At 44.3% G+C, this 15,494-nt stretch overlaps 2 protein-coding genes across 6 annotated transcripts in view; one reads left to right on the forward strand and one right to left on the reverse strand.

The window, feature by feature from the left end:
- Window positions 1–4,010: 4,010 nt before the first annotated feature.
- Window positions 4,011–10,073, reverse strand: TIGD6 (tigger transposable element derived 6). Of its 2 annotated transcripts, none has more exons than XM_033180562.1 (2): window positions 9,944–10,073; window positions 4,011–5,777 (listed from the first exon to the last, which is right to left on the reverse strand). In XM_033180562.1, the coding sequence occupies exon 2, from the start codon at window positions 5,673–5,675 to the stop codon at window positions 4,110–4,112; it is 1,566 nt and encodes a 521-aa protein (XP_033036453.1). In that variant the 5' UTR covers window positions 5,676–5,777; window positions 9,944–10,073; the 3' UTR covers window positions 4,011–4,109. The 2 variants fall into 2 exon arrangements, 1 of the variants encoding a protein (XP_033036453.1); XR_004429988.1 differs by lacking the exon at window positions 4,011–5,777 and adding an exon at window positions 9,314–9,795.
- HMGXB3 (HMG-box containing 3) overlaps window positions 9,771–15,494 on the forward strand; it is a 52,088-nt gene continuing 46,364 nt past the window's right edge. For all 4 annotated transcript variants that reach the window (XM_033180556.1, XM_033180558.1, XM_033180557.1 and 1 more), the window contains exons 1-2: window positions 9,771–10,642; window positions 14,617–14,755. In XM_033180556.1, the coding sequence (XP_033036447.1) occupies window positions 10,090–10,642; window positions 14,617–14,755 (692 nt within the window). In that variant the 5' untranslated portion in view covers window positions 9,771–10,089. The remainder of the gene's footprint in view (window positions 10,643–14,616; window positions 14,756–15,494) is intronic.

The following is a 15,494-nucleotide window of genomic DNA, read 5'->3' on the forward strand; positions in this document are numbered from 1 at the left end:
GTCCACTTGTGCCCTCTGGTGGCCACAATATGCTACCACATTCCACTTGAAAAGATAAGTCTGGCTTCAGGTAGCATGAACAGCAGTTTAATAGGTCTACAGCCTTGGAATTAAATTATCTGAGTCTATTGTGGTTTTGTATTATGATTTACTAAAAATATTAAATAATAAGTAAATAGTGCTTGAAATATAATAGACAATAAATCTTAGCTTACTTGCTTTTGAATCAGGCCCTTATGAGTAATGGCACAGAAAACTCCTTGAATTATCATCTATTGATTAGGCTGGTGGTTCTCAAACACTGAACCCCAAGATCTGGTAGTGGAAGAAAGGGCTGATAAAGCAGTTCCCTGATTCTAGATGGTACTCATTTCGTTCCAAATAGGGATAGAATGACAATAGAGTGCATTTATAGAACACTTAGTCTGTACCAGGTATACCTTTTTATCCTCATGACAACACAATTGAGGTAGGTGCCTAGACCTAGTATGCTGGCCTGCAGAGAGGATTAGTCAACTGGAGCAGAAGTGGGGTTGCCACTCAAGTGACGCTGGAGTGACCAAAGAGGTACAGAGAAGCCATAGAAAGCCTGCCAAGGGGTAATATCAGCCTCTTTTAGCTTAATAAAATACCAAAAAGCCCTGATGTCCAATAGAATCAAAGTTTTAGCCATTGTAAACTGGACTGCAAAAATTTTCTTTTTTGGATGATTTCCATCTTCCAGGATCTAAATCATGACATATTAAGTAAATCAAGAATGTTAAATTTGTTTTTATTAGTAGTAGTAGTATTTTAGATGGAGTTTCACTCTGTCGCCCAGGCTGGAGTGCAGTGGCAACCTCTGCCTCTTGGGTTCAAGTGATCTCCTGCCTCACTCTACCAAGTAGCTGGTATTACAGGCACCCACCACCATGCCCAGCTAATTTTTGTATTTTTAGTAGAGACAGGTTTCACCATGTTGGCCAGGCTCGTCTCAAACTCCTGACCTCAGGTGATTTGCCCGCCTTGACTTCCCAAAGTGCTGGGATGTGCGAGCCACCACACCCGACCAGGGATGTTAAATTTGTTTTTTAAAAAAAGCAAGTTTAAGCACATATTTGCTGAACATCTACTGTATGCAAAGGACTTAGACAAGCTCTTTCATACTAAAGTCCTGTGTGTATAAATGGAAGCCAAAAGAAACCTTGGAATGACTTTTTGGTGGAGGGACATGAGTTCAACTATAAATGGTATATATTCTGTATACTTATCAAATTATATTCTATATAATTCATTATCAAAGAACAGAGATTATAACCTGGATTGGAATTATATTTGAGGCAACTATTTCCATGGAAAAATTTTGCAAGCCCTTTTAAATGGAGTAAAACCCTACGGACATGAGCCACCATGCCATTTCTAGTAGAATCTTATCTCCAAGCCATTTCTAGTAGAACCAACGCTTAATACAGCTTTAAAAATAAGATAGCTTCAACACATTATATGTGTCTATCAATTTATACACAAATGTTTATTGAAGTGCCTATGATGTGTCCAGCACAGTCCTAGGCACCATTAAGATTATAAAGGTTGACTGACCCCTGCTCTCATGGACCTTACAGTCTAAAGAGCCAGAGAACATCTAGAAAACATCTAAGTGTTTGAGTGGTAGAGACAAGAAGTTTGGAGGAGATGCGGGGAAAACAGGTGGAGTAGTTGCAAGAGTCTCCAAGAAAGCCTGGAAGAAAGAGGATTCCAGTTCCTGAATGTGTAAGGCCTAGCTTAGTAGAGAACAGGGTGAGGCATTTGGGCAAGGCACACACGCAGAAGTCAGTATGCAGTGAAAGAAAACAGTGGCCTCTTCAGGGAGCATTATGTACATGGAATTGTATCGAACTAACAAGTTGGAAATGCAGGTTGTAGTCAACTATAGAGGATACTAAAACTCAGCTAAATCGTTTTTTTGTAGGCATTTGAAAGCCACTACAAACACTTGGGCAGGGGAAATGGTGTGGTGCCAATAGATCAAACAATATGTGCAGAATGCACTGCAGGAGAATGGTGAGGGAAGGAATTAGATACCATGGCAGTAATCCTGACACCAGAGGATGATGACAGCAATTAAGGAGCTGACAAAGAAATATAATCACAGAGCTTAGCCAGAAGAGTTTTCCTCTCTCACATGTTAAGAATTTAAAATATGTACAGTACTTTTAATTCAAATGATCATATTAGTCTGTTAAAAGAAAAATATCCAAAATAAGCGGTAAGCATGTTCTCACTCATAGGTGGGAACTGAACAGTGAGATCACTTGGACTCGGGAAGGGGAACATCACACACTGGGGCCTATCACGGGGAGGGGGGAGGGGGGAGGGATGGCATTGGGAGTTATACCTGATGTAAATGACGAGTTGATGGGTGCTGACGAGTTGATGGGTGCAGCACACCAACATAGCACAAGTATACATATGTAACAAACCTGCATGTTATGCACATGTACCCTAGAACTTAAAGTATAATAAAAAAAAAGAAAAAAAAAATAAGTGGTAAAATAATCTATTTAAACATCTGCCATTTTTCAGTGATTGTTGTTTTGTTAATGTGGAAGCAATATTTTCTATGATTTATCTGCTGTATCTGTTTTGACTAAGCTATTACAGAAAGAAAAATCACTGAATTGCTATGGTTTTCTGAAATATCCAGAAAAATTAACCTGAAGCAGGGGGAAAAAATGACACCACACCATTAGCAGGTATTGTGTGAAACTTCTAAAAATGAAACTGGCATTTATCTGACTTATTAGGAATAAATATACTGTCTAATGAACTCTCTAATGAACCTTCCTCTCATCCTTTCTGGAAAGCGAGAGGCATGCTGGGCTGTACGTTCTCTGCCATGATTCTGATTAACAGGATGCTCTATTATTATAACCTCCCTCCCTGGTTGTATCCATGTCTTATTAAATTTTTTTTTTAGAGATGGGGTCTCGCTGTGTTGGCCAAACTGGTCTCAAACTCCTTGCCTCAAGTGAGCCTCCCAAAGTGCTGGGATTACAGGCATGAGCCACCATGCCAAGCCTATGTCTTAAATGCACTGTATTTCCTTGTACTCCAGCTCCCTATTAGTGAAATGCCTATTAAAACATTTTCTAAGGCCAGCGTGGCAGTATGCATCAGTAGTCCCATCTATTTGGGAGGATGGCTTGAGGCCAGGAGTTAGAGACATGTGTTATAATCATGCCTGTGAATAGCCACTGCATTCCTGCCTGGGATGCAATATAACAAGACCCCATCTTTAAAAACAAAGTCTTATAGCGCTTCCGGCAAATCAACAGAAAGGAGAAAGAGCTCTAGAGTAAGAACAGTTGTTTCTTTTTTTAACAATTAGTGACAGGGGACTATTGAGATGGCCAGCTAAAGAGAGAAGTTCTAGAACTCAGCTAGACCAGTATATTGCTTTATTTAAATTGGCTCAATATCCTATCTAAAGCTAGACTAGTGGTTTTCAAAGCATGGAGCCTCGACTGCATCAGCTATGTTAGAAATGCACATTTCTGGGTCCCACCTGAGGTCTACTGTATCAAACTCTGGGGGTGGGTCTAGCAGCCTTGGATTTTAACAAGCCTTCCAGGTGATTCTGATGTGAGCTAGATTTGGAAGCCCCTGAGATAGCCTTACTGGGAAGAAGCTGGACCCAGGCCCATAGTGTACTTGATGTTCCTGTGGTTGGTTCAGTTTCCAAACTTGTCTGCACATTGGAATCACCTGGAGAGCTTCAAAACTCCCAATGCCTGTGACCCATCACCAAAGATTGTGATTGAATAGGCCTGGGATATGGCCTGAGCTTTGGAATTTTTAAAGGATTCTCAAGTGATCTAATGTGCAGACAAGTTTGGAAACCCTTGGATAAATCAAAATACATCTTGAATCAAGGACCAGAGACAGCCAAAAAGAAAAGACAAGACAAGACAACACACGTATTAGTTAAATTCCATTCAAGGAAGTTTCCTGGCTATTTCAGAGTACTGGAATGTTGTCATAATAATATTGCTTTACTTAAATTGGCTCAACAGCCTATCTAAAGAAATCTTTATTCTTGTAAACTACATTTTCTGAAATAAATTCCTGCATTACTTTGTTTGGAGGAAATCTGTAATTTTGGAATCAACAAGGGTTTGTGTCACTCTTTTCATTAAATATTCATCTATGCCATTTAATTGTCCAAAAATGGCATCAGGAACGTCTACACAAGTGGAAAGGAACTGTCTAAGTTTCTGTACACTTGATATGGCTTCTGTGATGGTGACTTTTGGTTGCTCTGGTAAAGATACCTCCCCTTCATCTTCACTTCCTGCTTCACTGGTATTTTCACCAGCCACCATGCCCTGGATGATGTTTATGTCCTGAGAGATAATGAGATCATCATCTGCAGTAACAAAGTCCTGGAAATTTACTTCATTTGGGACACAGGTGGCAATAGCCACTGTGTGCCACAACTTTTCAATGGCAGTGTCTGGTTCACTGGCTGCTGATTCTATGTCACATTCTGCAAATTCCATAGGAATGATGCCTGCCTTCTGCCAACATTTGACCACTGTGGATGGCTTGACTGACCACCATGCTGCAGCAATCATGTCGATGGCCTGCTTGATGTCCACCTCTTCTTGATCCTCCCTGCTGCTGAGCTTGAGGAGGATCTGTTTTAGAAGGTGGCTCCGATATAGTACTTTCATGGTGTGAATTATGCCAAGATTCAGTGGCTGCAGGACAGCAGTACAGTTGGAGGGCAGATACCCAACCTGAATCCTTTCCAAGCATGGAAGCATGTTATGAGCAGAGCAGTTGTCAATCAGCAAGAGGATCCGGCGTTCCGCCCTCTTCATCCTGGCATCCACTTGCATCAGCCACTCATTAAACAGATCCCTTGTCATCCAAGCCCACTGGTTGGCTCGGTAATCACAAGGGAGGGAATGGATGTTCTTGAGGCAGCGTGGGCTGGCTGACCTACCAACGATCAATGGTCTCATTTTTTCAGTCCCCGAGGCATTGCAACAAAAGAGTGCTGTCAACCGCTGCTTTGCTTTCTTGCCCCCTCCACAATGGTCTCCTTTAGCAGCAAGTGTATGCTGGGGAAGCAACTGGAAAAACACTCCTGTCTCATCAGCATTAAAGATATCATCTGGGCTGTAGTCAGCAATCAGTTTTATAATTTCCCCTGCATGCCACTTGTTAACCTTATCTATTCCTAGACCATTCATTAATCTGTCAGTATCTTCTCTACAGACTGCTTTCAAAGCAATTCCGTGGCGATCTCTAAATCTGTTCAGCCAGCCCACACTTGCTTGAAAATTGTCATAGCCAAGCATGTTGGCCAAGTTTAGTGCTTTTTTCTGAATGACAGAACCAGTCACAAGAATGTTTTTGGCATGGATTTCTTGAAACCAAGCAAAAACAGCCTTATCAATGTCATCATAAAGAGCGCTCCTCATCCTTTTCCGCTGGGGTCCCACGGATGCCTCCCGTACCTTTTTTTCAAATTTGGTGCGATCCTTTAAGAATGTAGATAAAGTAGAGGGAGTGATACCAAATTCTTTTGCCACATCACCTTTCCTCTTGCCCGAGTCTACAGCTTCCACAACTTTCATTTTCTCTTCCAGAGAGAACTGCTGACGCTTCTTGTTCCCCTTGTTTGCCATTTCCAGGGAGTGAGGGCTGGCCACAACTAACAGGGCTGTCTGTTCCTCCTCACAGCTTGCTTTGCCACAAGTGTGGCAAACTGAGAAGACAAAATGGAGTACCTATCAGGAGACAAAGATAATGGATTTCCCCTAAAAGATGGTTCAGGTTTTCACAAATCATATTAGGAAACAACAATTTATGGTCAAAGTAAAGAGAAGATAGGATTCATGCTACCGACTTTTTGTAGAGGCTACTTATGAAGACTCATAGAATGTTTGAAACAGAAGGGATCTTATTATATAGTTTACTTAAACTTTCTGAAGTCCATAAAAATGGGAATAACAAAGTTTGCTCTGCCTACCATGAGAACAGATTGAAATAGGCAGGGAAAGAACTTTGCATATAGCACTGTGCTGTATATATTCCGAGTTATTATCCAGTTTCTTTGATGGACACAGCAACTGTGGCCCTGGGAAGGGGCCTACCCAGGTTCATGTAGCTTAGATTTCTTAACTCAGATTACTGTTTCTGCCAGGCCATGGTCCTGCTTGAAATTCCACCAAAATGAGATCTTCAAAGCTCTACCACCATCTTGCCTGGAAAGATTTTTTTTTTTTTTTTTTTTTTTTTTTGAGACAGAGTCTTGCTCTGCCACCCAGGCTGGAGTGCAGTGGCCGGATCTCAGCTCACTGCAAGCTCCGCCTCCCGGGTTTACGCCATTCTCCTGCCTCAGCCTCCCGAGTAGCTGGGACTACAGGCGCCCACCTCGTCGCCCGGCTAGTTTTTTGTATTTTTAAGTAGAGACAGGGTTTCACCGTATTAGCCAGGATGGTCTCGATCTCCTGACCTCGTGATCTGCCCGTCTCGGCCTCCCAAAGTGCTGGGATTACAGGCTTGAGCCACTGCGCCCGGCCGCCTGGAAAGATTTTTACTGTGGGAAGATGTTTCTGGTAGCCATACATTCATTTTATATTTATAGGTGCCAAGCTTTAAGGGTACAGTAATGAACAAAAGAGTCAAGGTCTCTGTTCCTATGAAATATAAAATGTGGTGGGAAAGATAAATAAGTAAACAAGATAATTACAGAGGGTGATATGTGCTATAAAGGAAATAAAGACTATGACAAGGAATAAAAGAGGAAGATCTACTTACTATACAAAGGGTGGTCAGGGGTGTCCCCACTAAGATGGCACTGAAGCTGAGATCTTCAAGAATATGGGGAAACGGCTGTCCAGCAAAAGACATAGCATCAGCAAAACCTCAAAAGCAAAAATAGGCCGGGCGCGGTGGCTCACGACTGTAATCCCAGCACTTTGGGAGGCCAAAGTGGGCGGATCACTTGAGGTCAGGAGTTTGAGACCAGCCTGGCCAACATGGCGAAACCCCAACTCTACTAAAAATACAAAAATTAGCCTGGCGTGGTGGTGGGTGCTTGTAATCCCAGCTACTTGGGAGGCTAAGGCAGGAGAATCACTTGAACCCAGGAGGCGGAGATTGCAGTGAGCTGAGATCGTGCCATTGCACTGCAGCCTGGGCAAAAAGAGCAAGACTCCGTTTCAAAAAAAAAAAAAAAAAACACACACATACACACCAAAAATAGCTTGAAGTATTCAGGGAACTGAAATATTTGCATGACTCCAAGTATATGACAAAGGTGGGTGGCCAGACCATTCAAAGATGCCATGGTAGGCTAGGTGCGGTAGCTCACACCTGTAATCCCAGCACTTTGGGAGGCTGAGGTGGGTAGATCAGGAGGTCAGGAGATCGAAACCATCCTAGCCAACATGATGAAACCCTGTCTCTACTAAAACTACAAAAATTAGCTGGGTGTGGTGGTGCGTGCCTGTAATCCCAGGTACTCGGGAGTTAGAGGTACGAGAATCGCTTGAACCCAGGAGGTGGAGGTTGCAGTGGGCCAACATCGCACCACTGCACTCCAGCCTGGCAACAGAGCAAGCCTCCGTCTCAGACAAACAAAAAAAGATGTCATGGTAAAGAGTTGGTATTTTGAGTGCAACAGAGATCCGCTGACGTTTTCAGGCATTTTAAAAGGATCACTTTGGCTGTTTTGTGGAAAATGGATCAAAGAGGCAAAGAGACCAATTAAGTGACAGATTATGGCAGAAGTGATGGGCAGGTTATAGTACTTCTCTGGGCCTGCTTTCTTTTTTCCTTTTTCAAATATATTTTTGAAAAGTCCCATGGTTGCAAACCACAAGACCAGATGATGCCTAAGGTCCTTCCAGATGTGAGTCTTGGACCCTAGATAGGTACTCCAAACTCAAATGCCTTTAGGGGCCAGGATGGTGGTGTAAGTGAGTGAAACAGGGATTGAAGTATTTGGAGAATGTTGTGGTGTATCCTGTCTAGAAGTATTCAGAATTTAAAACTAACAGTCCCCCTGCCCCAGGCTGGTCCAACAAAACATGATCCAACAGTAGCAATTTTGGGTAATTGCCTTCGTAGGCATTTTATCATGAGAATCCTCAAAGGACAAGAGAAACTGCTGTGACTTTACGCTATGACTGTCCCTTCCCAAGGGTAGATTTTTACTATCACCTCCATACATTATCCATCCATTCGTGACATGTACTATGTATTAAGCAGTATGCTTGATGCCAGCCATACAGAGATGAATGGAGCATAGTGCCCACCTTTGAGGAGCCTACCAGGGAAGACAAACACTAGAGCATGTGAAAACTATAGCAGAGGTTACAGAGTACTACTGTAACATAAAAGTGCAGATAATCAACTGGAGTGGGGCATGGATGGCAGTGCACTTCAAAGAGGGAACAATATGGTGGGCCTTAAAGAATAAACAAATAGGAACTCATGAGATGAAAGGAAATATTTAATATGAAAGGCGATGAAATGCTATAGAAAGTAGAATGTCCTTGTCAGGAACAAAGAAGTCTTTGGAGAAGAAAGCAAGGACCAAATCACAGGAAGTCCTAGTTAGGATTCTAGCTTGCATTTGGGGCATTAAGAGACTTTTGACGGTTTTTTGGTTTTGTTTTTTTTGGAATGACATGATCAGATTTACAATTCAGTCTTTTGGTTGCAGGGTAGGGAACCTAATGGGTAAAGTTGATTTTCCTAAGAGATGGCCCTAAATCTGAATATAAAAGCAGGCTAGCCCAGTAGGCCATATATAGTTTGGATGTTAATTTGAGTGCAATAGGAAGCTACTGAAGGATTTTAAGAAAGGAGAGATGGCTGCCATGTAAAGAATAGAAGGGTATCAGAGAAAAAAAGCAGAAGTCTACACGAGATAATGGTGGCTTGGATTAGAGTAGTAATAGCGAGATGGTGAGTAGTAGTCAGTTTGGGGCTATGTTTTTGCAAGCCCTGTGATGGACGGGATGTGAGGTGAAGGAGGAGTCAAGGATAACGCCCAGGTTTCTGGTTTGAGCACTGAGCAATCCAGCGGATGATGGTGCCATTTACTGAGGTGGGAGGATCGACTGCGTAAACCTAATTTGTTAAGCACTTTACATGCTTAATATTGCTTACCTGTGGCAGGGCTGGGATTCAAACCCAGGGAGGCTCACAACAAAGCTAGCACTCCAAACACTACAGAGTGCTATATAGCTGGTTCTGGGAACTACTAATATTGAGAGGAGACATAGAATAAAGCAAGAGCCAAATCAAAGTCTTGGTCAACCTAAGTCGTCTGAATTTTATTTTAAGTGAATGAGACACGGGAGGGTTTTAAGCAGGGAGTGACTTGATCAGACAGGGCAAAATGATCAATCTGACTGCTTTGTGGAGAACAGACTGTAGAGGGAATGTGGGGAGAACTACATCAGTCCAGGCAGGAGATGATGGTGGCTAGAAGGTTGGTGACGGCGGTAGATGGAGAGAAGTAGACAGATTGGAAACACATTTGCAATACAGTGACAGTTGTGCGGGAACTTGTACAAATGTGGATAACCTGTGACACTGGAGAGAAAGGACAATCCAATCCAATCCCTATTTGATTTACGGAGGCTCTCCACACGGTCATTCAGCTCAGCCTAAGTCACTCCAGGAACTCACTACCACCACTATTCGTCGGCCAGTGGGAGAGACGGATTGAGGGCAGATCACTGGAGTGATGAAGGCTCTACTTGATGCGGCACTACGTATGAACCCGATCTTGAATGAGAGGGAAAGACGGGGCAGGCAGAAATCAGGCCTTGAACGTCGTGCAGAGGAGAGGGTGGCTTCCCAGCGCCCGACGTGGCTCTGAGAGGTGAGGCGGGGTCTAGATCCCTCACGCTCAGCACAGCCCCGCCCCTGTTACCTGAACGCCCCACAGCTGTGCCCAGGGGCTGAGCGGCCGGGGCGCCCCACCGCAGGCAACCACACCTTCCTCCTCTGCCCGGGACCTCTGGCCGGAAGCAGTCCCTTCGCCTTCATAGACCCCCTCCAAGCCTTTGAGTATTTCGTATGGGTCCGCCCCCAAGCTACAGCTGGGCTGTTGCGCTTGCGCGAGGGGTCGCACGCAGTCACGCGCCGCCGACCGCTTCCGGTGCGCCGCGAGGGCAGCCGGGACGGGTCTCCCTGGCGATCCGTGGTGTGCTGCTGCTCAGCGGCCAAACCAGTTCCTCGGTGACGACTGTGTACCTGCTGTCTTCCTCGAGCTCCCCGGGGCTTGACCCCCGGGGCCCTCGGCAGGCATCGGTGAGGAGCCTGCGGAGCGAACCTGTGCTCCTACACTTGTCCTTCACGACCCCATATCGCGACTCCGAGGAGGGGAAGCGAGGGGGGCTGTCGCGACTCCGCGCCGTGTGTCGCCGGGCGGGGCCGCGGGGCCGGGGCTCCTCCAGCCCCCGGGATGCGCGCGCGAGCCCTCGCCTCCACTTCCTTGTTGCTGCTGTCACGATTGGAGCCGCCTCTCGCCGACAGCGGGGAGAGCGAGTGCGCCAGCCATCCCCCTCGTCGAGCCCCCGGGCCGAGCGCCTCCGGGAATGTGAGCGGCGCGGCTTGCACGTTCCTCCGGGTAAGTCCCGCCTTCGAGGGTCCCGCCGAGCCGCTGGGCGACCTCGAGTTGGCTGCTGCGGCTCTCTGAGCCTCGACTGACTCTTCCACAAAGTAGGGCCACTGAGCCTTAGTGTCCTCCTTCCGCAATCCGTATGGGACATTCGGATGTCCCAGACGTCTTATCTTGACCAGTACTTTGTCTGGTTTGGCTCTTGCTTCATTCATGACCCAGAATGAGGGAAAGGAGCTAGCCCAGAGTCAAACTGTGGCCCATGACCGAGCCCTCAAAGGCCATCTCGTGAGATTCCAAGGAGGATGTGATGGGACAGAGAAAGTGTCTCGCGTATTTCAAGTATTGACCTTATTTTACAAACTGTATTTTACAGATGAAATAACGGAGACTTAGGGTAAGTAGACTGCTTAAGGTCACAGGGCCGCGTGCTGGTGCGACCGTGTAGCCTGCACTAGAACCCGGATTTTCTGTCCTCCAGAGCCTTTCGTTTTTAACCTTTATATTGTCCTGCCTTTTTTTGCATTGCTATACTGCGGCCTCCAGTCTGATAACAAACTTGGACCCAGGCTTAGAAGAGGGTAGTAAAACAAAACCCTAGGATGCTCTCTTCCTGCCCTCAGCCCAAGGTGGTTATAATGACTGTTTCTTAACCCGTTTTGTCCAGAGTGCTTAGTACCCTATATGCCATTCATTACAGATGCTCTCCTGCAGTTACTGCCCTTCTCCACAAGGGTTTCAACCGCCCAGAAGTCAGTTAAGGGCAAAAAAGAGCAGTCCCCACGTAGCCTTGATTTGAACTCCTGCTTCCCTTATCATTTACTGGCCTATTGTTTACCCAGCCAAGTTGTAGACTGTGTTCTCTTCCTGGGTTGCACTATGGCAGTTAGAATGTAGGTTTTTGTTTTGTTTTTCTTTATTAGTTTAGTTTTTGTTTTTAATGGGAAGAGGAATCATTTAGAGATGACAGAGAACTAGGAAGAACCTTAAAAATAATGTGTGCTTAACCTGGGGTATATCCTTAAAATTATAGGTGAAATACAGTGTGTCTGCATTTTCTAGGATACTTTTTTGTTTTTTGTTTTGCTTTTGCAACATTGTCAAAAGAATTCTTGCCTCCAAAAGATTAGGAGCCACTGGGTTCATCCTCTTCTCACAGTAGAAACAGTTGAAATTTAGGATGTGGAATAGACTTCTCTGGGATCATAAGGTTAGAGTTTAGGTCTCTTGACTCCACATGCGGTGCTCATTACGCCTTATTTGTGGAGTGAGGTCTAATTGAGAGGTGAGTGGGCTTTGTACTGCACATATCAGTCCCATATTTACCACCACAACTGCTTCTTCACATAATTCTAAATTTTCTCCCGACAGATTTTCAGGGGCAACTATGTTATTTCCCTCTTGTAAAATTCAAGTGGTTTCTGTGAGCCTTTCTCGCTCCAAGGATTGAGACTTGTGGTAAAACTCCAATTTAGAACTTGGCTGCAAAAAAAGCTAACTCTTCTTGAAGTAGTTATTAAGTTTTTTTTATGCCTCTTTTCCTAGACATAAAAGCTGTTAGTAGATTCTCTGTTTGTTAGCCCAGCACCAGAGAACTGATATTGGTTGGTGAGATGACTGTTTAGATCTGTGCTGTCTCTAGCTCCTAGCCTATGTTGCTATTTAAATTAATTACAATTGGCCAGGTGTGATGGTGTCTCATGCCTGTAATGCCAGCACTTTGGGAGGCCAAGGCAGGAGGATTGCTTGAGCCTAGGAGTTTGAGAGCAGCTTGGATAATATAGTGAGATCTCATCTCTACAAACCTTTAAAAATTTGCCAGACGTGGTGGTGCACATGTGTAGTCCCAGCTACTTGGGAGGCCAAGGTGGGAAGATCTCTTGAGCCTGGGAGGTGGAGGCTACAGTGAGACAAGATCACATCACTGCACTCCAGCCCAGTGGACAGAGTGAGACCTTGTCTTAAAAATAAATACATTTAAAATTAAAACTAATTCAATTCTTCAGTCACACTAGCCATATTTCTTTTTTTTTTTTTCTTTTGAGACAGAGTCTTGCTCTGTCACCCGGGCTGGAGTCCAGTGGCGCAATCTCGGCTCACTGCAAGCTCCGCCTTCCATTTCACACCATTCTCCTGCCTCAGCCTCCAGAGTAACTGGGACTACAGGCACTCGCCAGCACGCCCGGCTAATTTTTTTGCATTGTTAGTAGAGACGGGGTTTCACTGTGTTAGCCAGGATGGTCTTGATCTCCTGACCTCGTGATCCGCTTGCCTTGGCCTCCCAAAGTGCTGGATTACAGGCGTGAGCCACCGCGCCCTGCCTGCACTGGCCATATTTCAAGTGCTCGATAGCCGTATGTGGCTGGTGGCTACTATATTTGACAGCACAGATGTAGAACATTTCCATCATCAGAGTTTATTGAACAGTGCTGGTTTGGAGAGTTGCCAGTAGAGATGGGTAGCAGTGTAGCATAACGAAAGAAGGCCCAGGGAGTTGGATTTTTTAATTGAAAATCTATCTCTCAAGTCCCTGTTTGGGCTTGGTGGCCTTGGGAAGGTTGTTAAGCATCTCAGACACAGATAATAGTCTTTAACAGAGGCCAGATATGGTGGCTCACGCTTGTAATTACAGCATTTTGGGAGGCTGAGGTAAGAGGATCACGTGAGCCCAGGAGTTCAGGACCAGCCTTGACAACATAGCGAGAGCTCATCTCTATTATTATTTTTTAAATTATGTAAAATTAAAAAAAAAAAACGTAATGAACTCTTTCATTTTTTTTTCCTGCCAATTACCTGACTTTAGGAATGAACCCAGCTGGGCGCGGTATAATCCCACTCATGCCTGTAATGCCAACAGTTTGAGAGACCAAGGTGGGCAGATCGCCTGAGTCCAGGATTTTGAGACCAGCCTGGCCAATATGGCAAAACCCCATCTCTCCAAAAAATACAAAAAATTAGCCGGTCGTGGTGACATCACCTATAGTCCCAGCTACTCAGGCTAGGCTGAGATGGAAGGATTGCTTGAGCCCAGGAGGTTGAGGCTGTAGTGAGCCCAGAGTGTGCCAGTGTACTCCAGCAACAGAGTGAGACCCTGTCTCAAAAAAAAACAAAAAACAAAAAACCCTTTTCATTTGTATGGAACTTGACTATTTTCTTTTTTTTTTTAATTAAAAAAGATTTTTATTTTTTAAATAGAGACGGGGTCTCACTATATTGACCAGGCTGGCCTCAAAACTCCTGACCTCAAGCAATCCTCCCATCTCAGTCTCCCAAAGTGCTGGGATTATAGATGTGAGCCACTGCGCCCAGTCACTTATTTTTAAATAGAGTTGTGTCTGTTGTATCCTTTGAGTCTTACCACTATAAATCTGTGAGAAGGTAGGTGAGACATCTCTTTTTTAATACATGAGAGGGAGAAAGCTGAACAAAAAGCAGCTAAAAGACCTGCCCAAAATAGCACAAGCTGGCAGAGTGTGAAGAAATCTCTTATATACAGACCCTTACTACATATTTGAATGAATCAATGAAGGCATTTGCTTAAGTTGATGAAACATAGGAGGAATGGGCCAGAACTTCTGATTTCTGGTCAAGCATTCTTTTTACCTGTTTCTGTATAGAATTGTTATAATTTGGGGCTAATAAATCTTTGCATAAAAGGGGTTGGTGGGTACTGTATCCCGTGAATATAAGTGAAAAGTCTAAGTCAGTGGTCACAAATTTGCCAGGTCTAAGGAATTACCTGAGGCATTTGTTAAGCATGTGGATTTTCATACCCTCAGGAGATTCTGATTCAGAAGGGCTAAAGTGGAGCTCTGGAATATGTATGTTAAACAACCAACCCAGGTGCCTCTTAGGATATACTGGGTTTGGGAAATGTCTAAGCCTTAAGGCACTGGCAGAGGTGAGGGGTTATTTGATCAGGAAACTGCTGCCCCTCTTAGGGTAAATTCTGGAAACTTTATTTTGACTTTCCTTTCCTTTAGCCATGGACGCATCATATGATGGTACTGAGGTAACTGTCGTGATGGAGGAAATTGAGGAAGCCTATTGTTACACCTCTCCTGGGCCACCCAAGAAGAAGAAAAAGTATAAAATACATGGAGAGAAGGCCAAGAAACCCAGGTTAGCCAACACAATTTGGTTGCTGCTAGCATTTATAAACAGAAGTTGCTTGGAGAGCTGCATTGAGGAAAACTTTTAAGACTCTTTGAAAAAGAATGTTATTGTTGAAGTCCTGGGTCGAGGGATGGGGAGTGGGAAGTGAAGAGATTTCTGCCAGCATTGCTATTACTGGCTAGACTTTGCTTTTGTTTTCAAGTTGTCACAAGAAATTGTACCATACGGATGGTAGAAGCTACGTACAAAAGAGCTACATTATTTATTATTATGCCATTGTTGTTATTTAAACATTTAAAACAAAGCATTAATAAAATTACAAAATCAGAAATAAGGCCGGGTGTGATGGTTCATGCCTGTAATCCCAGCATTTTGGAAGGCCGAGACGGGTGGGTCACCTGAGGTCAGGAGTTCAAGACCAGCCTGACCAACATGGAGAAACCCCATCTCTACTAAAAATATAAAATTAGCCAGGCGTAGTGGCGCACGCCTGTAATCCCAGCTACTTGGGAAGCTGAGACAGGAGAATCAGTTGAACCTGGGAGGTGGAGGTTGCAGTGAGCCAAGATTGTGCCATTGCACTACAGCCTGGGCATCAAGAACAAAACTCCATCTCAAAAAAGAAAAAAGAAAAAACCACACAAAAAGAAATAATACCAATTACATCTGTACACAATATCCAAATTGTAGCTCTAATTTCACTCTTGACTGTGAATACCTCAAACTTGCTGAAACTACCAGCATT

The sequence above is a fragment of the Trachypithecus francoisi genome, unplaced genomic scaffold (genome assembly GCF_009764315.1).
Source record: "Trachypithecus francoisi isolate TF-2019V2 unplaced genomic scaffold, Tfra_2.0 Lachesis_group2, whole genome shotgun sequence".
Taxonomy (NCBI): domain Eukaryota; kingdom Metazoa; phylum Chordata; class Mammalia; order Primates; family Cercopithecidae; genus Trachypithecus; species Trachypithecus francoisi.

Bases quoted from the DNA above. Each gene is read 5' to 3' on its own strand.
- TIGD6 (XM_033180562.1), bottom strand. From the start codon at position 5,675: ATGGCAAACAAGGGGAACAAGAAGCGTCAGCAGTTCTCTCTGGAAGAG.